This window comes from Osmerus eperlanus, chromosome 1, assembly GCF_963692335.1.
Source record: "Osmerus eperlanus chromosome 1, fOsmEpe2.1, whole genome shotgun sequence".
NCBI lineage: Eukaryota > Metazoa > Chordata > Actinopteri > Osmeriformes > Osmeridae > Osmerus > Osmerus eperlanus.
Window position 1 is genome coordinate 22,371,638 of NC_085018.1, and position 23,922 is coordinate 22,395,559.

Here is a 23,922-nt window from a genome sequence, read left to right on the forward strand (position 1 = left end):
CGGACATCAGCGGTGATCTGGAGATGCTGCAGGGGCCCATGGTCCAGGAAGAGGGGGAGGAGAAGGAGGAGAGGAAGGAGGTAGATGCGGGAGAGGTGGAGCTGGAGGATGGGGAGGTGGAGGAGGCAGAGGAGGAGTACCGGGGGCTAGACTCCAGCCAGGGCCCGGCCACCAGCTCCCAGATTCAGAAGGTTCTGGACTGTCTTCAGCCTCACATGGATGATCCGGACGTACAGGGTGAGTCACAGCCAACAAGGAGGACGCACATCCACAACATTTTCATTTGCTAGTTTGCAAAGTGGTATTTTGGGAGTTTAGGATGTGCGTAAATGTGTGCTAACCTCTGTGTGTGTTTGTGTGTGTTCTTGAACAGCTCAAGTCTCTGTGCTATCAGCCGCCCTAAAGGCAGCCCAGCTGGATAGCCAATCAGATAGCCAGGCTGAAAGCCAGTCCGAAAGTCAGTCTGAAAGTCCAGCAGACAACCAAACGGAAGAGAGCGAAGCTCTGGAGGCCCAACCAGAGAACGGCGAGAGCAGCCCAGTGGAGGAGCAGGCGTCAGACCCGGCTCCTACGTTGGAAGCGGAGCCCAGCCCCACCCAAGAGCAGGCCGAGACCCAGACAGAACCAGAACCAGACGCCCAGGAGAACCAGGACTCTCCTTCAGACTCCCCCGTCCTCGTACGGGATGACTCGGACCACAGCAGTGTGGTGAGTTCACAGTCCTCCTCCTCACCCAGAGGAAGATACTGGAGAAATACTGAGGCTTCAATAGAGGGCCCCCATCGTCTCCACATGACTGAGTGTGTGTGTGTGTGTGTTTGTTAGGAGTCTGAGCTGATCGAGAGTGTGGAGGAGGAGAGGAAGGATGACTCTTCTTCAGGTCAGGTGTATGAGGAAAAACCTAAGGTTCAGGTGAGCGTCCGACAGACTCGTTCAGTCCAGCCGCACCTTCTCAAACGCCCCTCTGTCTGTTCGTCCGGTCCTTCCATAACCCCCTGGTCCTTCACCCTGTCCTCCTTCCCCTCTCTCCTGCTCCTCCAGAACGTGATCCCCCAGCAGCTGCTGGACCAGTACCTGTCCATGACGGACCCAGCCCGGGCCCAGACGGTGGACACGGAGATAGCCAAGCACTGTGCCTTCAGCCTGCCTGGGGTGGCCTTGACGCTGGGCCGGCAGAACTGGCACTGCCTGAAGGACACCTACGAGACGCTGGCCACGGACGTCCAGGTGGGCACCGCCGGCCCCGTTCACACACTTCCTGTTTCGGAGCCGGCCGACATCCTCTCCCGTTTGTTTCCGTCAAATGTTTTAATTTCTTTTTTTATAACTGAGGATGCGGCCGTTAAATTTAATTGTTTGTCATAAAACATTAAGGGGACAGATTTGCAGTGACCTGTCCAACTTAATTATCATGAAACCTGCGCCCCTGGGTTTCCATATTGATTTAGCTAACAGCAGTAGTGTAGAAGTGAATGTGAATGAATATTTTCTCTCTCCATCTCGCTGTCTCCCCAGTGGAAGGTGAGAAGGACCCTGGCCTTCTCCATCCATGAGCTGGCGGTGATCCTGGGAGACCAACTCACGGCTGCGGACCTGGTGCCCATCTTCAACGGCTTCCTCAAGGACCTGGACGAGGTCCGCATCGGGGTCCTCAAACACCTCTACGACTTCCTCAAGGTGCCCGCTCACCCCCCCTCCCTCGGCCCTTTTCTTCCTCCCTGTTTGAAAGGTGTGATTCCTCCACGAGAGGGCGACCTGCTCCTCCATGACTTGAGCCTACCCCTGACACCCCTTCCATTCATCCCCATTATGGTCAGGAATAAGACCAGCAACACTTTACCTTGATCTTGACAACAACCAGTAAACCACTATGGCTCAGGTTTTTCTGACCTTGGCCATAAATGAATGGTGATGAAGATGGTCGCGATGAGGATGAACTTGGTGATAGTGATGATGATGGTGGTGCTGATGATGATGGCGATGATGGTGGTGTTGATGTAGATGGTGACGTTGAGGATGATGGTGCTGCTGTTTAGGATGCTGTTGATGGTGGTGTTGATGTAGATGGTGACGTTGAGGATGATGGTGCTGGTGTTTAGGATGGCGATGATGGTGATGTTGAGGATGATGGTGCTGCTGTTTAGGATGCTGTTGATGGTGGTGGTTGTGTGTTGCAGCTTCTCCACGCAGACAAGCGGAGGGAGTATCTGTACCAGCTTCAAGAGTTCATGGTCACAGACAACAGCCGCAACTGGAGGTTCAGATATGAGCTGGCAGAGTAGGTGCCTCCGGGTTATTGACTTCATCTTCATGTATCTAGCCGTGTGTGTTCTGTAACATAGCGTGTACTTGTGTGTGTGTGTGTGTGTCCACCAGGCAGTTGATCCTGATCATCGAGTTGTACAGCCACTATGATGTGTATGACTACCTCAGACAGATAGCCCTCACCCTCTGTTCAGACAAGGTGTCTGAGGTCCGGTGGATCTCCTACAAGCTGGTAAGATCTCCAGGAGCCCTGCTCACTCATCTCTCTCTCTCACACACACACACACACACACATATTCCCTGCAGCCCTACTTGACAGTGCATAACTGAAGTGCTGTGTGTGTCTCCTCAGGTGGTTGAGATCCTTCAGAAGCTGTATGCGTGTGGAGCTCATGACCTGGGCTTGAACTTCATTAACGAGCTCATCGTCAGGTTCTGCCACTGTCCCAAGTGGGTCGGCCGACAAGCCTTTGCATTCATCTGCCAGGTAACGCACCACGTATCCCAGCAGACGACAGTCCAACATGTCTGTCTATCTGCCAGATGTTGCTCAACCGCCCTGCCTCCTTAAGTCTGTCCACTTACCGAACATTCCTGGCTGTATCTGCCCATGAGCCTGTCTGACCTGCTGGCCTCCCTGTCTCTGCTGCTGTGCTGTGTGTCTGACCTGCTGGCCTCCCTGTCTCTGCTGCTGTGCTGTGTGTCTGACCTGCTGGCCTCCCTGTCTCTGCTGCTGTGCTGTGTGTCTGACCTGCTGGCCTCCCTGTCTCTGCTGCTGTGCTGTGTGTCTGACCTGCTGGCCTCCCTGTCTCTGCTGCTGTGCTGTGTGTCTGACCTGCTGGCCTCCCTGTCTCTGCTGCTGTGCTGTGTGTCTGACCTGCTGGCCTCCTTGTCTCTGCTGCTGTGCTGTGTGTCTGACCTGCTGGCCTCCCTGTCTCTGCTGCTGTGCTGTGTGTCTGACCTGCTGGCCTCCCTGTCTCTGCTGCTGTGCTGTGTGTCTGACCTGCTGGCCTCCCTGTCTCTGCTGCTGTGCTGTGTGTCTGACCTGCTGGCCTCCCTGTCTCTGCTGCTGTGCTGTGTGTCTGACCTGCTGGCCTCCCTGTCTCTGCTGCTGTGCTGTGTGTCTGACCTGCTGGCCTCCCTGTCTCTGCTGTGTGTGCTGTGTGTCTGACCTGCTGGCCTCCCTGTCTCTGCTGCTGTGCTGTGTGTCTGACCTGCTGGCCTCCCTGTCTCTGCTGCTGTGCTGTGTGTCTGACCTGCTGGCCTCCCTGTCTCTGCTGCTGTGCTGTGTGTCTGACCTGCTGGCCTCCCTGTCTCTGCTGCTGTGCTGTGTGTCTGACCTGCTGGCCTCCCTGTCTCTGCTGCTGTGCTGTGTGTCTGACCTGCTGGCCTCCCTGTCTCTGCTGCTGTGCTGTGTGTCTGACCTGCTGGCCTCCTTGTCTCTGCTGCTGTGCTGTGTGTCTGACCTGCTGGCCTCCCTGTCTCTGCTGCTGTGCTGTGTGTCTGACCTGCTGGCCTCCCTGTCTCTGCTGCTGTGCTGTGTGTCTGACCTGCTGGCCTCCCTGTCTCTGCTGCTGTGCTGTGTGTCTGACCTGCTGGCCTCCCTGTCTCTGCTGCTGTGCTGTGTGTCTGACCTGCTGGCCTCCCTGTCTCTGCTGTGTGTGCTGTGTGTCTGACCTGCTGGCCTCCCTGTCTCTGCTGCTGTGCTGTGTGTCTGACCTGCTGGCCTCCCTGTCTCTGCTGTGTGTGCTGTGTGTCTGACCTGCTGGCCTCCCTGTCTCTGCTGCTGTGCTGTGTGTCTGACCTGCTGGCCTCCCTGTCTCTGCTGTGTGTGCTGTGTGTCTGACCTGCTGGCCTCCCTGTCTCTGCTGCTGTGCTGTGTGTCTGACCTGCTGGCCTCCCTGTCTCTGCTGCTGTGCTGTGTGTCTGACCTGCTGGCCTCCCTGTCTCTGCTGCTGTGCTGTGTGTCTGACCTGCTGGCCTCCCTGTCTCTGCTGCTGTGCTGTGTGTCTGACCTGCTGGCCTCCCTGTCTCTGCTGCTGTGCTGTGTGTCTGACCTGCTGGCCTCCCTGTCTCTGCTGCTGTGCTGTGTGTCTGACCTGCTGGCCTCCCTGTCTCTGCTGTGTGTGCAGGCCATCGTGGAGGAGGATTGCATGCCCATGGAGCAGTTTGCCCAGCACCTTCTCCCCAGCCTGCTCAGCCTCTCCTCGGACCCTGTGGCCAACGTGCGCGTGCTGGTGGCCAAGGCCCTGCGGCAGAGCGTCATGGAGAAAGGTAGAGAACACATTTTCTTGGGCCACACAACTTCAAGTGCTTTTTCTGGGGAGGGTTTAGGGTTAGAATTGCGTTAAGGGTTAGGGGCAGAGATGGCAAAAGTACACACATCCTTTACTCAAGTAGAAGTACAGATACTCACGTTTAAAAAGACTGTTAAAAGTTGAAGTACTGACTACAATTTTTCACTCAAGTTGAAGTATAGAAGTGTGGGCTCTGACATAAACTTAAGTAAAAAGTAGTCATTACTACTACCTGTTTAAGGATAGTAAAACAAACGTGTGTGTGTGTAGTGTACTTCAAGGAGCCTGGCAGTGCCTACTCTGATGAGCTGGAGGAGACTGTGATGGCGCTGCAGGCTGACAAGGACCGGGACGTCCGTTTCTTTGCTAGCCTGGACCCCAACAGAGCCCTGCTGGACACGGCTGCCTTAATCTAGCCCCTCACAGCCCTGCCCCTGGTGCCCAGCCCTGCCCCTGGTGCCCCCCACCTGCCTGTCTACCTACCTGTCTGTCTGACACAGTCAGCAACTTGCAAGCACCAGATCAGACCACTTGCCAGCAGAACAGACCTGCGCTAAGGCACTGATGACCACTCACACCTGCGCGCACACACACACACACACACTTAACAATAGTGTGTGTGTTCAGAAAGACACTTTCACTTCCACACACACTAGAACAAGCACTCTTCTCTCCGGGGAAGGCGCGCCCACCCCCTTCACCCACCTCCAGAGAGGATTGAGCAGGGCTCGGGTGAGCTGGATCTCCCAGAGGATGCCCCAACAGCCCCTCACACCTCCAGGACTGTCCCTCTCGATCTTACCAGCACCCTCACACAGACTCCACTAGCAGACTGGAGGACAGCACAGCCAGCTCACTCTACTCTGCTCTCTCCAAAGCTAATTGTGATAGTTTTTATTTTATTATTATTACTACTTCCTCCTTTTGTATTTAATCAACCAACAAGCCGTCAGGCAGGCAGGAAGGCCTCGACAGGCTCTCTGCCTTCCACGGCCGCTAACTCAGGGGGACTGATGGAAACAGACAGCATTAGCAACAACCAGCGCTGCTGACTCAGCACGGGAAGTTAAACTAGTAAAACTCCAACCAGCCACGCAGCACCCCCACCCAACCTGTCCTCTCCATGGTACTGACTCGTCCATGTTTGTCTCGCTCTCTGTATCTTTCTGTCTTTTTCCCTGACTCTCCCATGCAGTCTGCCTCCTCTCTCCTCTAATGTATTCACGGGCCTCTGAAACCACTACTGCGCAGCGGGGAACAGCTCCAGCTGCTCCCAGTAAACCTCTGGTAGAACCAGGTAGAACCAGCTCAGATACTTCTAAAAGGAACGTGTCTGAATCACCTGTTTGATCTAGTTTCTCAGTGCATGTGTGCGCACGCACATGCGTTTGTTTACCAATAATGTGACAAGTCTCCCGTACTGTCGGAGACAAATGAAATACCTCTGTTGGGACGAGGCTCTGCCTGTTGTGGAGAGGGGGGGGGGGAGTGAGGCTGAGGAGGACTTTCATCTGTGACACGGAGGGGGGGGGAGGGGTCTTATTGTTGATAAAGGGCTTCAGGTGAAGTGACCAAGGTGTAATGTAAACCATGAGGCAAGTGCAGGATCAAAACTACATGGAACAGGCATGTTTCATTGCAGTAGAAACTCACCTTCCCTTCTGCTACACAGTTCAACCAATTCCTCGTTCGGTTGACATCCTGGTATTTATTATGTGGCGTTAGTAGCTCGGTTGGTCTGACTGCCCACAATTGTACAGTAGCCTATAGGAATGAATGAGTACTGGCGATGTAGCAAGGGTCCCAGTTTGAGAGGCTGCATATGTACCAAGTTTTAATATGTACCAGGTATCATAAGATTAGCAACTTTTCAAGCATTGTACAGCATAACCTGTGGAAACGATGTGTGTTTGAGAAACCAAGGCCAGTGTAAGGGTTGACTTGTTCCCCTATTGACATGAGTGAATATAACGGGAGCAGTCACCAAGTCACTTTTGTAGTCTTTTTAAAAAATATATAAAAACTTTTCTCCAGTGTATAAATGGCAACTCTTTGTTAAACCATAAACAGGACAGGAGAACTGATTGTGGTGTATGGTGTGCATCTCAACTCTGTTCCTCAGTGTAAAGGAGAGGTCGTTGTGGTTTGGCAGTAGCTACTCATCTCATCTCGGTCTGAAATTCGTGCCCATCTTGTTTTTTTTTTGTGGTAGAACTGTTAATATATGCATTTTATGAAATTTATTTTTCTTTTCAATTATGCACCATTGTTCAGAGATTTTATATCCTAACTTTGCAGAATTTGAGACCTTTGTAATATTCAATGGTTTCTTTTAAAAATACATTTTATGTAATGTTATTTTTAGAATTCTGTAATTAAAATTATTAAATCCGAAAAGGCCTTTTGTTCACTCTTCTCCTTCTCCACAGATGTGAACATCATTCCGTAATCATCACAAACCGTGGTAAAGTAGACAAAACATGGGTTGCCAAACTTTATTATGAAGCCTACAGTTTAAATCAATGTCCATCTTTTCTTCTGAAAAGCAGCAGCCTGCGATCCCAGGTCGTGCTGCCAAAGCAATGCACCAGCTCCATCCCGCAGTGCTTCTCTAAATGTTCCCGGGCATGCTCCCCCATATCACCGCGAATCTTCAGGTCCTTGAAATGATCAAAGTCCGAACGACCCAGCCTACGGAGACGGCGGGCAGCAGAGCGGTAGCATTTCCACGGTTGGGCCTCTAGTAGAAGGTGCTGGCTGATGCACGCCAGCCGGGACAGCAGTTTCAGCAGCGTCGCGTCACCGTGGTTCAGGTGGACCCACATTGTGACCGCGAGACACAAGCAAAGATGGAAGCTCGAGCTGCTGTGTTTTCTCAGATAGCTTTCTAGTTGTCTCTGGCTGGCTTCGTCCTGCGTGATGTCCAGGGGAATGTAGGAAATGTTTTGGGGTAAAGGGTTGGTCTTCTGTGCGCGAGCTATGAGGGATTCATCTAAGTCGAAGCCCAGGAGATGGAGACCTGCTTCTCCTTCTCCAGCTGTTATCTCTAGGGACAGGGACTTCTGCTGAAGATGTCTGTACAAAGCCACACTCAAATCCTGCAAGCAAGATGATAGACAAATAGCTCATAACACTGACAAACACTATACATAAATAATGTTTTGTGTCGTGTTGACTAATACAAGGGACGCATGAAAGAAATATAAGCCAAGTCCCGTTTTCAGTATATGTAAAGCTAGCCAACTTACCCCCGAGTTGCAACCCACATCTAGTAACAATATGGTCTCACGACTGGCTTTGTACCCTAAATCATGAATAAGTGTTTGCGGGATGAGACTCAAACGGTTCTCGGGCGGGTTAAATGTATAATAGTTTATGAAATTTCCGAAAGGAGCAGCACCTGGGTCGTTATTTTCATCTAAAACTTCCTTTGATGTGATCTCGTTCACACAAGCTGCCATTGCTGCCACGTGTGCTACTTCGAAATAAATCCGACAGGAAACATTTCACTTCCGGGTTCCACTAACTAACGACGAAAGGCACCGAAGATCAGTTACGAAAGTGGATGCTGCTAGCTAGCCAACCCTCGTGATATAGCCACTGTCTGGTTTGCTGACATTGAGAGGAATATCAAGCAAGACTGTCATTCCCATTTTAAGAAAGGTAATTATATTATATTATCAATACAGAACCCGAAAAGTGAAGGGTGGATAGTTTATTTCTGTAGGGAAGTGTACAATTAACGCTAGTGCATCTATCTTGATAGTTTACGACTAGCTACCTAACCTACTAGTTGTCCAGCAAGGACTACCATACTCCCTTGGAACCAGTAGTTGAGCCATTGTCGAAACGAGGAAGAAACACTGGTAGCCTAATCTAATCTACAGGTAGCTGATCAGTTTATTAAGCAACAATGTGGGACTTTAATCTCTGTATTTATCCACCAGGATTCTTTAGCAAAAGCCCTAATACATTTCTATTGTCATGTGTACCCTCCGTGTTTACAAGAGAATGTACGTTTGCCATGCTGAAACAACAGGGGCTCAACAAACCTTTCCGGAGAACTACCCGCCTGTAAAGGCTTTTGCTCCATCCCCGACCTAATGTAGTTTATCAACCTTCTAATCAATTGAATCAAGCGTGCATATTTAATGAGTTGAAGTGAAAACCTACGGGAGTTGCTCTCCATTAACAGGTTTGGAGAATCCTGCTGTTAAGAGTTTGGTACTTATCAAACCCCTTTTTCTTTCCACCTAGGCTGACCACCAATATGTTGGCAAGGCGACTGGCCGACTACGGATACAGGGGGTTCTCTGCCACGATGATGGCGTTGACTCTCTACGGGGGATACCTGTGCGTGATGCGTGGATACCGTTTTTCCCAGCGACAAAAAGAGCTCAAGCTCGCTGCAGAAAACCAGGACCCTGACGTCCTAAAGGACTGACGTCATAACATAACAGGAAGGGATATGTTAATTCCTTCCATTGGTCCATCGCAAAAATCAAGGAAAAAATTCTTGGACTTAAATATGATCGCTTTATTTTGGGGTTTTCGGTATGCTGAAATGTTTTCAGCGCATCTCCCAAATCCATCTGTAATGATGGGGATGGCAAGGATCACTGCTCTCAATGTACAACTGGTGGTAATTTAAAGTTATTAAATGTCTTTAACAATTATATACATATGTCTGTATAAGTAGTCCAACAACAATCATTTTGTGATTTAGTCAATTAGTGAACAGGAAGTCATGACCAATCAAACATTATCTCCAAACAGTAGTGGAAAAGAATTCTAAGAAGAATTGACAAAACAAGACTAAAAGTTATTGATCAGTATATAAAAAATAGTAAAAGTCAAGTTCGTCTAACCAATAAAACTGGGAGAGAAAACAATCTCCAGTACTCACCATCTTCAGTACTTCACATACTGACAGACCTGTCCATCCACATAAAACATTTTGACTGAATATTTTCTTGAACTTGGTGTGGCAACTTCCACATTAGTGTCTCTTACATCCCAATTAATGTCCACAAACAAACAAAAAACTATTGTGTCCACTCTCTTGCTGCCCGTCAGTAAGTTGTGAAAGTGCTGTGTGGTGGAGATGAGAACAAGGCTAGGAACCTTTAAAGTCCAGCCAGGAAGCAGGAACAGGAGAATCTCATGAGGACAGAGATAGATACTGCACAGTGTAGATACTGCCCAGTGCATCTCTGGAGGAGGAGGGGGGGGGGGGTGTCTGGACGGAGCGGGCCTGCCTCCAGCTGGGCCTGCCTATGTGCCCAGTGCATCTCTGGAGGAGGAGGGGGGAGGGGGGGGTGGTCTGGACGGAGCGGGCCTGCCTCCAGCTGGGCCTGCCTGTGTCAGCAGGTGTGGCTGATGTGTGCCCGGGCTCGGGGGATGCAGTGGCCGTTGGTGCCGTTGGTGCCGTTCTCTCCCTTAGGGAAGCTGCTCCGGAGCGACAGGGCTTTGACGCGCTCTTTGGTCGGGTCGCCTTCGTCCTCTGAGCTGCTCTCCACATCGCTGCGGTCGTCTTTGGACACCTGTCAAGACACGCGATCAAGAGCACGCGCTGTCGTTACGATACATTTCTGTTACGATATGGGATCTTATCTTCAAACCATCGGCGTTTATTTTTGTTTTGTAACCGAGAGACCGCTTCGTATTGTCGACGACCTGAAATGACATGCATTCCTACAGAGAAAGACGAGACGTTTCTGACATGTTGAAACTTTGCAACTGATCCGCAGGCGTATGTGCTGTGTGTAGCTGTGACGCTGACGGAACCTGTGCGTGCTTTAACGTGCCACAAGGTGGCGCTTCCGAGTTGGAAACATTTTACATTTACATTACATTTAGTCATTTAGCAGACGCTCTTATCCAGAGCGACTCACAGTAAGTACAGGGACATTCCCCCGAGGCAAGTAGGGTGAAGTGCCTTGCCCAAGGACACAACGTCAGTTGGCATGACCGGGAATCGAACTGGCAACCTTCGGATTACTAGCCCGATTCCCTCACCGCTCAGCCACCTGACTGAATGGAGGAAATTGTAATCAATGAAAGCAGTGCAGGAAGTTAGATCAGAAATGAAAGGGGAGAAACTTACAGGTGAGAGAAAAGAGGAATGTTGTCAGGCAGACAGAGGAAAACAAGAGGAGGAGAAACAGGTGGAGAGAGCGGAGGGGACACTCGGTCCTCCTACAGGGAAAAGAAACATGTTGCTTCTGCGAAGAGAGACGCCAGAGATCTTCAACATCTACAGCGCAACCAGAAGAGAGGGAAGCACATTGTTCACAAAAACAACACGGTGATCACTCGTCCTGTGATGTGTGCAGATATGGCATGCAGACGTGTTCCGCTGAGAGCTGAGCCCGTCCTGCCCGGGCCTGTCCCTGCAGCTGATCCATGCAGCGCCTGGGTGAGCTGCGATGAGGAGGAGAGACGGCTGGAAGCACACACCTTTCCCCGCAGCATGGCTTTGATGGCGATGCGCGCGATGAGGTAGGACCAGATGACGTGCAGCACCTGCAGGACCAGCAGCAGGGAGTTGAAGAGCCACCAGGAGGGGTAGGGCCCGATGATATCCCAGCTCTCAAACAACGTGCTGTTCAGGATCCTGCCATGGAAACGGGGGGGGGGGGGGGGGGGATGGATGGAAGAACAGATCAATTAATAAATAATTATGGAAATAAAAAAGTATGTTGTAGGCATGTGGACACACAACCACTTGTACACCCTCATACACACACACACACACATACTACAGAATAAGAATTTGTCCCTGAGACCCATGTGTACAGAGGTCGTATCTTTACATTGTTGTTCACTGAGCTAGCATGCTGAGTCCCACGTCACACAAACACAGCACCAACCTTTTTTTCCACATCGCCATGGACACAGCTTGGTGACGCAAGTGGTCAGGACAGATTTCGTGAAAGGGACTAAACAGTGGGACTTTCCTCATAAGGTCTTGATTAGCTAACAGTCTGTACTCTGGGCCCAATGGAAAAAATTTAACTATTCATTCACATATATTTATGTATATTTAATTTGATGTTTCCAGGCCAGTGAATGGGGAAAGGGCATTTTCAGTGACAGCCTGGCCATTGGCAGGATGAGAACATATACTGGTGTGGCCTGAATACACAACAGAAGAAACCCTACTATTATTTAGCAAAATATAGGATGTATTAAATACTTCAACCCTTTCTTGGTTAAAACAAGTTGTACAAATGTCTCTTTGGTGAATGGAGGGATGGCTGTACACTTTGCTTCTTAATTTTGGACCTATGGTCAGGTCAGCAGAGAAGAAGCCCTTGTCAAGTGTCGTCCCCCACACCCTCACCATCACACACACACACCAGGGGATGGATTACAGTCCTCCTGAGTCTGGGCTTCATCTCCACACCCAGACACTAAATACAGGAGCTCGGGTTACGGCGGTCCTCAGGGACCTCCCTATTGTCTGCCTCTCCGCAGAGCCTCCGTCTGCTGGTCCTGATGAACACCAGAGGCCCAGCAGTGACTGACGTAGTACCTGGACATGACATCTCCTTCACAGCAGGTGCTCAGGCTGGAGTGGTTCCACTACTGATTCAGGACGGAGAGTACTAAAAGTCAATGGAGGGAAGGCGCGGCCCGGCCCGTTCTGCACACGCCTCAGAACAGCCCGGCCCGTCCTGCACACTGCTCAGAACAGCCCGGCCCGTTCTGCACACGGCTCAGAACAGCCCGGCCCGTCCTGCACACTGCTCAGAACAGCCCGGCCCGTTCTGCACACGCCTCAGAACAGCCCGGCCCGTTCTGCACACGGCTCAGAACAGCCCGGCCCGTCCTGCACACGGCTCAGAACAGCCTGGCCCGGTTAGGACCCACACCTGCTCCAGACTGAGTACTCACCACACAGGATAGATGACGAGTCGCGTGATGAAGAACACCACTCCAAACACTACGAACAGGAAGTCACAGAGCCGCTGGTATTTGGCATAGTTGGCTAGCTTGGCAGCCTACAAAACAAACAGATACAAGAGGCAAGTAAAGACAACACAGGGTGTTAACGTCACTGAAGTGATTTTCTTTCTCAATCTTTCTCTCAGGACACAGACGCTGATTGTGGTAATCGGACGTGAAAGAGTAAAGATGAGTCCGAGTTTTCGGTAAACTCATGCTGCTATTTCCCCAAGTTTACAGTCGACTGCACGGACAGAGGGAAAACAGAAAGCCTCTATTCAAATGCAAATGTATCGCAACTGTTCCCACACGTCGATATGATAGTCGGCGGAGATAGGATCTAGACACCTCTGGGTCCCTACAGGCCACCCCCCCCCCCCCCTCCTCCTACCTCCAGCAGGATGTCCGAGGAGTCGTGGACACACATGACCAGGCTGCCCACCCGCAGCATGTTGTTGGCGTAGGAGAAGCTGATGAGGCTGACGGTGGCCAGGTGGTGGATGAACATGATCAGGAAGTCCTGAAAATAAACACAGGACACTTCCTGTCACGGACCCTCTCTGTGACAAAAACAGGTGTCAAAGCAATCCCTGAGTGACGTGTGATGCCTGGCTGACATCCTGGCCCTGGGCTGGTAGTTCATCACCTAATCCCTTACTGGACTTTTACTCAAGCATCTGGATTAGCAGGTCTAGATTCAGGAGAGTCTGGGACTTTCCTGTCATGACCTCCTGGTGTCCTTCCAGGCAGTCAATGCGGAAATCGGTGACCTACAGAGATCCTATTTCTCGTCCAAACCCACAGACACAAACAAAGGGGATGGAAGGATTAGCTAGGGCAGAGATTAACGGCTTCAGATACAACCGCTCACAAACAGAAGCTTGACACACACAGACACACACACATAAACAGAGAGAATGCCACACCCAAATAGAAAGAGAGAGAGAGACACACACACACACACACACACACACACACATAAACAGAAAGAACATGACACACACACACACACACATAAACAGAGAGAATGCCACACACAAACAGAAAGAGAGAGAGACACACTCACAAACAGAGATAATATGACACACACACATACACACAGAGGACGTGTAAGTTACAGCTGGGAGCGAGGGTCAGATGTCACTGGAGGTTGGGTCTACCTCAGGACTGATGTGTTGCTATGAAGACCAGCCTTAACTCCGTTACAGTGTAGGAGTCCTAGAGAACAGATGTCTTGGTCTACCTCAGGACTGATGTGTTGCTATGGGTCTACCTCAGGACTGATGTGTTGCTATGGGACTACCTCAGGACTGATGTGTTTCTATGGGTCGACCTCAGGACTGATGTGTTGCTATGGGACTACCTCAGGACTGATGTGTTGCTATGGGTCTACCTCAGGACTGATGTGTTGCTATGGGACTACCTCAGGACTGATGTGTTGCTATGGGTCTACCTCAGGACTGATGTGTTGCTATGGGACTACCTTAGGACTGATGTGTTGCTATGGGTCTACCTCAGGACTGATGTGTTGCTATGGGACTACCTCAGGACTGATGTGTTGCTATGGGTCTACCTCAGGACTGATGTGTTTCTATGGGACTACCTCAGGACTGATGTGTTTCTATGGGTCGACCTCAGGACTGATGTGTTTCTATGGGTCGACCTCAGGACTGATGTGTTGCTATGGGACTACCTCAGGACTGATGTGTTGCTATGGGACTACCTCAGGACTGATGTGTTGCTATGGGTCTACCTCAGGACTGATGTGTTGCTATGGGTCTACCTCAGGACTGATGTATTGCTATGAGGACCAGCCTTAGCTCCGCTCCGGTGAGGGAGGCCTACAGAACAGATGTCTCTCTCTCTCTTCAAGCTGAAATGCCACAACACTACAACGTATAGTCTTAGGGCTATGACATACATTGGGTAATAATACACTAAATCCGACACAACACTGGTCTGTTCTGGTTGGATTTTAAACAGCCTAGCTGCCTGTCTTGCGCAAAAAATAAGATAATATAATAATGCAGGAATTCTCTAATTAGGCCTGTCAACCAGCTGAACAAGTGCTTCTTTCACATCCAAAATGAAGAAGCAAAATGCTTAAGGAAGACTCTGACTAGACAGAACTCTCCAGCTGTCCTACCTACAACCATTCAGCTTCTGCTTCCAGGAATCTGCATGATTCTATCACAGGTCTCCCATCCAGACCTGGAGTCACATGACTGGCGACCAGCCAGGGCTGGGACCAAGCTCTGCTATACTGAAAGAGTTTTACTCAATAATGTGACCCACGTAAACACCATTCTGACAGCCTATTGCCTGACTGGTGTAAGCTGAGGTCTCTCACCCTCCCTCCCTCTTTCTCTCTCTCTTTTTCTCACTCGCACCATCGCAGCATAAAGCCGACAATAGTTAGATTGAAATGCTTCTGTGAACAAAGGTTGTACCAAATATCACTGTAGCAGCAGTTCCTCACTTCACATCACTACAGCGTTCCCCATTACAATCAGACACTATTCTATATCCGTGTTTCGAAATGCCAAGTGTGTAAAGGGCAAATTCCCTTATGGGCTGGGTTACAGAGCATATTTTTCTTCTCTCACGGTTTCTTTGATTCATACATTATTTCGAAATCTCTCTCACCTTCCTTTTGATGTCGGTGAACTGGGAGAACATGAGTGACCAGTAGAAGGCCAGCTCTGACACGTAGTAGTAGAACATCCCAGGAGTCAGAACCTGGAGAGGGGGAGAGGCCAGGAGGAGCCAGGGGGAGGAGAGGAGAGGTCAGGGGAGAGGCCAGGAGGAGCCAGGGGGAGGAGAGGAGAGGTCAGGGGAGAGGCCAGGAGGAGCCAGGGGGAGGAGAGGAGAGGTCAGGGGAGAGGACAGGAGGAGCCAGGGGTAGGAGAGGGGAGGAGAGAGGTCAGGGCAGAGGTCAGGGGAGAGGTCAGGGGGTAGAAGGGGGGGGGGATCAGGGGAGAGGCAAGGCCAGGGTGAGGTCAAAGGGGAGGTCAGGGTTACCCACTGTTACAAGGAAATAATGGCAAATATATTCCCACACATAATGAATGAACACATTATTTGGTTGTTCTTTGGCAGTCATTAGTCATGGAGATATTTTCATTTCTGTGTAAAGTTATGTAAATCAATGTAAAGTTATGTACGGCTGTTTTCTTGGCCTGGCCCGAGTATGTACTGGGTCTATTTCAGAATGACTTCCCTGGTTAAACAAAGAAGAAAGTGAAGTGACAAATGAGCTGTCTCACCTGATAGGGGTAGTTGTACCAACAGTGGCGCGTGTCCCACATCCATGGTGTCTATGCAAGAACACACACACACGCACGCAATGTCAACTCTGAAGTAAGGTACTGTCCACACACTGTCACATGACAGACGTACCATATACAGATTTCAGCTCACCTGCCACAGAAAGTGGATTCCATAAGTAAATATGCAGAGATAAAACATGAGCCTCCACCTAGAAGTAAATGACAGAGTAACGGAAAGATAAGATGAAACTTTATTGTCCCCAAAGGGACATAACCAATGTTTGGTTATGCACTTCGAACAGTAAAATATCCCAGTAAAATACGGTTACATGCAGCAATACTATTCATTAAATAGATATATGAGATAAAAGGTCGGAGATACACAACGCCCAGAGAACTATATAACAGTAAACAAGCACACCATCACCCACTACACCCACCCCCCTCTACACACCCACGCCTCAATCCTACACATTCACACAAAGAAACCACAGCCTCGCACACTCCTACACACCCATACTCAAACAGACATTTTTGATTCCCCCCCCTCCCCCAGACAGGGAAGCTGTATTGTTGTGTTCTCTAGCCTGTGCTGGGCCATCACCTACATGCTCTCGCAGAACTTGGTGAGCATGCTAGGCTTGTCCTGGTTCCTGCGGTGCCTGAACCAGCGCTGCACCTTCCTCACCTCCCAGTCCAGCTGCTTGGACAGCCCATCCAGGTGGTAGGAGTCTGGGCTCTGGTGGAACGTCCGGGACAGGAGCGGACAGAGGGGATGGAAATACAGGAGAAGGGGGGAGGAGGGGAGGAGGAGGGGAGGGGGGCAGGAGAGGTGGGGAGGAGGACAGGAGGGCAGGAGGAGGAGGGCAGGAGAGGAGGACAGGAGGACAGGAGGGCAGGAGGAGGAGGGCAGGAGAGGAGGAGGGCAGGAGGAGGAGGGCAGGAGAGGAGGGGAGGAGGAGGAGGGCAGGAGAGGAGGGGAGGAGGAGGGCAGGAGAGGAGGGGAGGAGGAGGAGGGCAGGAGAGGAGGGGAGGAGGAGGGCAGGAGAGGAGGAGAGGAGGAGGGCAGGAGAGGAGGAGGAGGGCAGGAGAGGAGGGGAGGAGGAGGGCAGGAGAGGAGGAGAGGAGGAGGAGGGCAGGAGAGGAGGGGAGGAGGAGGAGGGCAGGAGAGGAGGGGAGGAGGAGGGCAGGAGAGGAGGGGAGGAGGAGGGCAGGAGAGGAGGGGGACAGGAGGAGGGCAGGAGAGGAGGACAGGAGAGGTGGGGAGGACAGGAGGAGGGCAGGAGAGGAGGGGAGGAGGGCAGGAGAGGAGGAGGAGGGCAGGAGAGGAGGGGAGGAGGAGGGCAGGAGAGGAGGGGAGGAGGAGGAGGGCAGGAGAGGAGGAGAGGAGGAGGAGGGCAGGAGAGGAGGGGAGGAGGAGGAGGGCAGGAGAGGAGGGGAGGAGAGGAGGACAGGAGGAGGGCAGGAGAGGAGGGGAGGAGGACAGGAGGGCAGGAGAGGAGGGGAGGAGAGGAGAGGAGGAGAGAAGGAGAGTGAAGACGAAAAGAAAGGAGAGGAGAAAGACAGGAGTGGAGGAGAAGGAAAGGATAGTTAAGGAGGAGAGTGGAGGAGAGACGGAAGTAGAGGAGGAACAGCACAAGTTACCAATCAAATCAATCAATCAATCCATTAGTCAATCGATCAGGGCAGGCAGAAGGAGAAAGAGGATGGCTGTGACACGAGGAAGGAGGTGGACTAGAGCAGCATGGACAGTTGGGCAGACAGCTACCTTAGTGATGGAAGTAAAAACCTTCTCCAGGACAGCGTTAGGCTGGGCTCGTCGGCACACCTCGGCGTGGATATGAAGGCTTCGGGCACAAGGACTGGCGACAAACCTGCCAGGACCACAACCAGGACCAGGCGCCACATCAGAACACATCACACTTCCATCCCAATCCTTCCAACAGAACAGATTCTCTTTCAACACTCAAGACATATTCAAGACCATAGAGCACACTCACTGTCTGTAACAAGGCCTGTAATGTAGAGCGTTTTCCCCATACACCCAGCTTCACTTCCTGGACATGTTTGATCAATATTGATTGACCTTACAGGCTTGTCATTACACTACACCTGTGGGAGATATTAAGTGTGGTGTGGGAATGATGTCCAGGGTTTCTCAGAACACATGCATCAGGTCCAGGTACCAAGTATAAGAGACGTCGTTTGGCTAATCAAAGTGTGTCCGTGCGTAACAAGGCACGACACTTATAGGGGTCTGGATCTGTTGTGATGAATGTGTGGAAAGGTAGTCTGGCCTGTGGGTGAAAACAACCTCAACCAACATAAATAAAAACTCCAAACTAACACAAACTGACAGACCGGGCAGCCCTCCCACAGCCCTCACGACATTGAGAGAGAGAGCCAGGCCTCTCCTCAGTGGAGCTGAGAGAGACAGGCCTCTCCTCAGTGGAGCTGAGAGAGACAGGCCTCTCCTCAGTGGAGCTGAGAGAGAGCCAGGCCTCTCCTCAGTGGAGCTGAGAGAGAGCCAGGCCTCTCCTCAGTGGAGCTGAGAGAGACAGGCCTCTCCTCAGTGGAGTTGAGAGAGAGAGCCAGGCCTCTCCTCAGTGGAGCTGAGAGAGAGAGCCAGGCCTCTCCTCGGTGGAGCTGAGAGAGAGAGACAGGCCTCTCCTAAGTGGAGCTGAGAGAGAGAGACAGGCCTCTCCTCAGTGGAGCTGAGAGAGAGAGACAGGCCTCTCCTCAGTGGAGCTGAGAGAGAGAGCCAGGCCTCTCCTCGGTGGAGCTCAGAGAGAGAGCCAGGCCTCTCCTCGGTGGAGCTCAGAGAGAGAGCCAGGCCTCTCCTCGGTGGAGCTGAGAGAGAGAGCCAGGCCTCTCCTCAGTGGAGCTGAGAGAGAGAGCCAGGCCTCTCCTCGGTGGAGCTCAGAGAGAGAGCCAGGCCTCTCCTCGGTGGAGCTCAGAGAGAGAGCCAGGCCTCTCCTCAGTGGAGCTGAGAGAGAGAGACAGGCCTCTCCTCAGTGGAGCTGAGAGAGAGAGCCAGGCCTCTCCTCAGTGGAGCTGAGAGAGAGAGACAGGCCTCTCCTCAGTGGAGCTGAGAGAGAGAGACAGGCCTCTCCTCAGTGGAGCTGAGAGAGAGAGACAGGCCTCTCCTCGGTGGAGCTGAGAGAGAGAGCCAGGCCTCTCCTCGGTGGAGCTCAGAGAGAGAGCCAGGCCTCTCCTCGGTGGAGCTCAGAGAGAGAGCCAGGCCTCTCCTCGGTGGAGCTCAGAGAGAGAGCCAGGCCTCTCCTCGGTGGAGCTCAGAGAGAGAGCCAGGCCTCTCCTCGGTGGAGCTCAGAGAGAGAGCCAGGCCTCTCCTCAGTGGAGCTGGGCTCCAGTGTTCCAGTAGGTGGGAAGTCACAACAGTAGTGAAAGCACTGGTGCAAATTCCGTTGTAGAAGAGAGCATTCTCTGTGGTGTGGTGTGACGATCACCACAAATAACATACTTTACCAGCCTCTGTGCTATTTCCTTCAACATGAGGAAAAGAATCAAATGCCCTACTTGTTTTGTAATGGAAGTAAAAATAAAAAAAAATGAAAGAATGTGGACAGACGGTGATGGCGCAGTTTCGATCCCAAAAGAAAATCGTTTGACAAAGAGAGAGTAGTTCATTGTTAAGACACCAGGTTTAACCCTTGTGTTATCTTCGGGTCATTCTGACCCATCAGTCATTGTGACCCACCGTCGTATTGCGACAAATTTACCTCATACAAAAACAAAGTGAAGCATTTTCTTTTAACTGTCGGGCTGTCTCAGACCCCCCACATTGGAATGGTTAAAGGAAAATTATTTGTATTTGTTTTTGTATTGGGTAAAATTGGGTAAACACAACGATGGTTCGTTATGAACCTTTGGGTCATGTGACCCGAAGGCAGCACGAGGGTTAACAAGCTGTATGCAAGTGCGATAAACATCACTCCAGGCCATCCGAAAAACCATTATACTGACTGTGAGAGTGCACCCTGGGGAGCAAGGGTGCGACCAGCCTGAGGGCTGCGTCTCAGGAGAAACACCGACAGTGTCGCACTAATGACATACCTGATCTGATCTCATTTTAACCCTCGTGCTGCCTTCGGGTCACATGACCCAAAGGTTCATAACGAACCATCATTGTGTTTACCCAATTTTACCCAATACAAAACCAAATAAAAATACTTTTCTTTTAACCTTCGCAATGTGGGGGGTCTGAGACAGCCCGACGGTTAAAAGAAAATGCTTCACTTTGTTTTTGTATGCGGTAAAGTTGTCGCAATACGACGGTGGGTCACAATGACTGATGGGTCAGAACGACCCGAGGAGAACACAAGGGTTAATAGAGCATTTTCCATTACTCTGTGTGTGTGGGGGAAATAGAGGCCGTAAAAAGAGGCAGAACGACCGATGGGGATTCATTTAGGAAACTGATGGACAACGAATGAAAAAGAGACTAAGAGAGAGGAGACAGTCTTTGATATACACACGTTTATGTCACATGCCAAAGCATCCATGTCCCTCCTCATCATGTGACCAGCTTGGTAACCACACCTTGTTGCCTGGAGACAGGCTTCCAGGCCGACCACGTAGGTGACGGCAACCCTGCTAGCTCTGAGCTGGCTCAGCTTCTGTACATGAAGGACTGAGAGGGGTGACAGTTTACTGTCTGAAGGAAACAAATTAGTTTAACGAACAGAAAGGAGGTCTGCGGGTTGTCTTAGGATACTGGCTATAAAATGGAAGCTATGGAGTTCATTTGGTTGTAATTTATTTGACTTGATGGTTTATGCTGTGTGGAGTAGCTGTGAGGTATTAACCCTCGTGCTGCCTTCGGGTCACATGACCCAAAGGTTCATAACGAACCATCGTTGTGTTTACCCAATTTTACCCAATACAAAAACAAATAAAAATAATTTTCTTTTAACCTTCGCAATGTGGGGGGTCTGAGACAGCCCAACGGTTAAAAGAAAATGCTTCACTTTGTTTTTGTATGCGGTAAAGTTGTCGCAATACGACGGTGGGTCACAATGACTGATGGGTCAGAACGACCCGAAGATAACACAAGGGTTAAGTCAAAACCAGCAAGACGGGTCAATTAACGGCTGGATCACAACGGTGTTTATAATCCCAGAGATATGCCTGTTAGTAGTGGAGTCCACCCCTTCTCAAAAGGCCTACAGGCTGGAACACGGTTCTGCCTGTCATTGATATTGTAGAGTTCTGAAAGTGAAGCAATGCCATGTTTCTTATCACCAGTCTGAGAAGTACTAAACAGGACGGAAGAGGATTATGGAGGAAGAGATACACATCTGTTCATGTGGGAACACAATGCAGTTTAACTTGAACTAAGATTATGAAGATAACCTAGAATAAGGAGAGGCGTTGGCCAGGGAGAGCGACTCTGAGCCAGGTTCAACATCACTCACACCTCTTCGTTAAAAGTCCCCCATTTATTCAGCACTTGAAAAAAAAAAAAAAAAAAAAAAGCTACGGCTGGACAGTCATGCGTGATTTTGTTTCGACCGGTTCTTCAGGTTTTATACATTTCCATACCAGGTACCACAAACCCTATTTTGAATGCGTGCGTGTGTGTGCGTGTGCATACTATGTGTGTGCGTGAAACACAAAAGAAAAACACAGAAACCAAGGCAAACAGACAGACGCCGTGGGTTTGCACTGCAGAGACACGAAGGAGGGGAGGAACACAAGATGCGGTGTGACGTTATCTGATGAATAAATGAATGAGTGGGCCGGACTGAGCAGGACCCAGCCAGAGTGATGACATCATCCAGGAACACAGCCTGAAGGGACAGGGCAGCCAGGAAGCCTGGTCCTGTTTTCGCATCGCCCCCCCCCCCCCCCCCCCCACCTTCTGTTACCGAGGTCCGTTTCCAAAGCAACAACTCTAGCTCCATCGTATCTTATCTCATTGTGTTCTGCCTTCGGGTCATTGTGACCCACCGTCGTGGTGCAAAAGGTGGGTCACAATGACCCAAAGGCAGCACAAGGGTAAAACCCAGGGAGAAACTTCTAGCTCTATTGCTCCACTCCTTTGCCCCTACCTCCTTCGCCCATGGTCCATTACACATAAGATTATAGGTTACTCCCCACATAGCTTGGCAAAGTCATTCAATCAATGGTAAAACCTGACCTACTTTCAGATAAAAATAGCATTTGGGTCGAATTATCTCAAGAAAGTCTGTGATACAGCACCTGGATCGAAGGACATTAACAAAAAGCCATTATCTCACAACAAAACGACCAAATGGGCTGTTGGGCTCGATATTCCAGGAAGACACCGAGAAATAATGTCAATCAATGCCGCTGGGAGTGGACCACAGGCCCTTAGCCTGGAGGGCAAAAGAGAGAAAACGATGAACTGCATCGTGTGATCTGAATCATGAATATGACTTCAGACGTGGGTTCGCTTTCATCAACACATCTATATCAAAACTCTTTGTTGTAGTACTTATAAAGTAAAAGTGAACTATAAAAAGTAGTTCTATGGGAGTGCCATGGCAAGTCACCACACGTAGGCTATGTTGCGCCTGGAGCATTTTCAGGCGTTATTGACGAAGAAATAACCCAAGTCGTTAATACTTCAGGCTGTGACCGTTTGTGATAAACTCCCTGGGTTAAACAGATGGATGTAAATGTAAACAAAAACTCAAGCGTCTGTGGTATCGTAGCAAGGGCAACGTTAACTTAATTGACCAGTCTGTTTGCTGGCATGCAGCCTAGGCTAGAGCTAACTATTGTGGACAAGCCGAGCGTGATTTGCATTGATGGAGAGATTGATAGCTAGCTAATTAGCTTGCTGCTATGCTATTAGCCAACTCCCAGTCCAAGCAACAACTAGACGTTTCTAGTTAACACCGTACCGTGACAACAACCTATTTGACAATTTTGTAAGCCATCTATCTAGCTTGTTGTTTGAATGAATGTACATGCCAAGGTCCAAACCCGTTCGTTTGGTACTAGAGCAAGTGGGCACAAGTAACTGCAAGTTATGGTTGGTGCTCTCTGTGGTGAAAGTTTACTCGTCATCATGGCACGTGGAAGTGTAATTTTCAAGACTGGATTTACCCAAACCATGTTAGTAGCTTCTTTTTTTTCTTCTTTTTTTTAAACATATAACCTCGCCTAGTTCATACCTCTCAAACAGTATTCTGACGGCAAAGATCCACAAAGCCAACGGCAAGGCAGAGAGCAAGTGTCCAGCTTTTGGATACTCCACTCCAGGCGCTGGGTCTGCAAGATCCGCCCAAGTTACATTGTGTGGGAGCCAAAACCTCTCGTTCCAAAACCATGCTGAAATAGCAGCCATATCAAACAGTAAATCGTCTTCCACCAATAAATGTGTATTTTTGGAAGAAAATGTGAGGAAATAATCCGTCGCCTCTCCACTGTGGAACTGGGTGTTGTGGACTAGTCAGTATAAACAAGCTCGAGAACATAACGTTAGTTACTACCGAGATGGGGATGGATTGAGGAAGTAAAAGAGAAACTGCCCCACCTCCACCCACCTCAAGCAAAGTGATGAAAGCAGACATAATATTCCCTAACATCCTTCGATCCCCATAGATCGTCACCACCACGTCAACAACCACTTTATTTGTTTCCCAAGGAATACAATTACATGATACAGGCATACTTAAAAGGAAAATAGCGATCACGAAGAACTAACACAAAGAACCGTTAACTTTTTTAGAACAAGATGGTTGCGTCCCCTTGTGGCCATATCTGGCATTACAACCACATTAGACAGAATTTCGGTATTTTTTAAACGTTATTACTCAACATATTTTACGCTCACTTTTCATTGTTCCTCAGAATTGTAGTGCATACGTACATGTATAAGTCTGAAGTGATGAGTATCTCCATTGAATCTTACATAAACAAAAGTGGGAATCTAATCATAATATGTGATTTTCAGTCAGGATATTTTTGTTATTTGGGGTATAGGCATACTGTAGGTCACTGATCGTACTTTAATAAGGCAGCTGCTGTATTGATGGTCTTGGTTAGTCTTTCCAAACCCTTGTTTACACTCTCACTAATTATAGTTCCACCTTTGGCCGATGGAAGGGGTTATTATTAGAAATCCCATAGGACATTTGACTCATAACTAT

The 23,922-nt window shown here is 50.0% G+C and overlaps 4 protein-coding genes across 4 annotated transcripts in view; 2 read left to right on the forward strand and 2 right to left on the reverse strand.

Annotated features, from left to right (window-relative positions):
- Positions 1 to 6,585, forward strand: part of ppp4r1l (protein phosphatase 4, regulatory subunit 1-like) — a 13,140-nt gene extending 6,555 nt beyond the window's left edge. Inside the window, exons 11-20 of the mRNA XM_062470523.1 lie at positions 1 to 237; positions 374 to 708; positions 826 to 912; positions 1,042 to 1,227; positions 1,516 to 1,677; positions 2,178 to 2,278; positions 2,377 to 2,497; positions 2,618 to 2,752; positions 4,398 to 4,539; positions 4,833 to 6,585. The exon at positions 1 to 237 is cut by the window's left edge and continues 314 nt beyond it. Of these exons, the coding sequence (XP_062326507.1) occupies positions 1 to 237; positions 374 to 708; positions 826 to 912; positions 1,042 to 1,227; positions 1,516 to 1,677; positions 2,178 to 2,278; positions 2,377 to 2,497; positions 2,618 to 2,752; positions 4,398 to 4,539; positions 4,833 to 4,978 (1,652 nt within the window). The 3' untranslated portion in view covers positions 4,979 to 6,585. The remainder of the gene's footprint in view (positions 238 to 373; positions 709 to 825; positions 913 to 1,041; positions 1,228 to 1,515; positions 1,678 to 2,177; positions 2,279 to 2,376; positions 2,498 to 2,617; positions 2,753 to 4,397; positions 4,540 to 4,832) is intronic.
- Positions 6,586 to 6,713: 128 nt separating this feature from the next.
- Positions 6,714 to 8,136, reverse strand: LOC134027335 (pre-miRNA 5'-monophosphate methyltransferase). Its single transcript, XM_062470526.1, has 2 exons — positions 7,811 to 8,136; positions 6,714 to 7,660 (listed from the first exon to the last, which is right to left on the reverse strand). The coding sequence occupies exons 1-2, from the start codon at positions 8,021 to 8,023 to the stop codon at positions 7,082 to 7,084; spliced, it is 792 nt and encodes a 263-aa protein (XP_062326510.1). The 5' UTR covers positions 8,024 to 8,136; the 3' UTR covers positions 6,714 to 7,081.
- On the forward strand, positions 8,089 to 9,238 carry LOC134027384 (cytochrome c oxidase assembly protein COX14 homolog). Its single transcript, XM_062470529.1, has 2 exons — positions 8,089 to 8,225; positions 8,820 to 9,238. The coding sequence occupies exon 2, from the start codon at positions 8,833 to 8,835 to the stop codon at positions 9,004 to 9,006; it is 174 nt and encodes a 57-aa protein (XP_062326513.1). The 5' UTR covers positions 8,089 to 8,225; positions 8,820 to 8,832; the 3' UTR covers positions 9,007 to 9,238.
- Positions 9,239 to 9,658: 420 nt separating this feature from the next.
- cers5 (ceramide synthase 5) lies at positions 9,659 to 23,270 on the reverse strand. Its single transcript, XM_062470524.1, has 10 exons — positions 22,945 to 23,270; positions 17,550 to 17,655; positions 16,390 to 16,520; positions 15,933 to 15,990; positions 15,779 to 15,829; positions 15,159 to 15,251; positions 12,904 to 13,032; positions 12,462 to 12,568; positions 11,022 to 11,178; positions 9,659 to 10,105 (listed from the first exon to the last, which is right to left on the reverse strand). Exons 1-10 carry the CDS (start codon positions 23,115 to 23,117, stop codon positions 9,926 to 9,928), a joined length of 1,185 nt encoding a protein of 394 aa, XP_062326508.1. The 5' UTR covers positions 23,118 to 23,270; the 3' UTR covers positions 9,659 to 9,925.
- Positions 23,271 to 23,922: the final 652 nt, after the last annotated feature.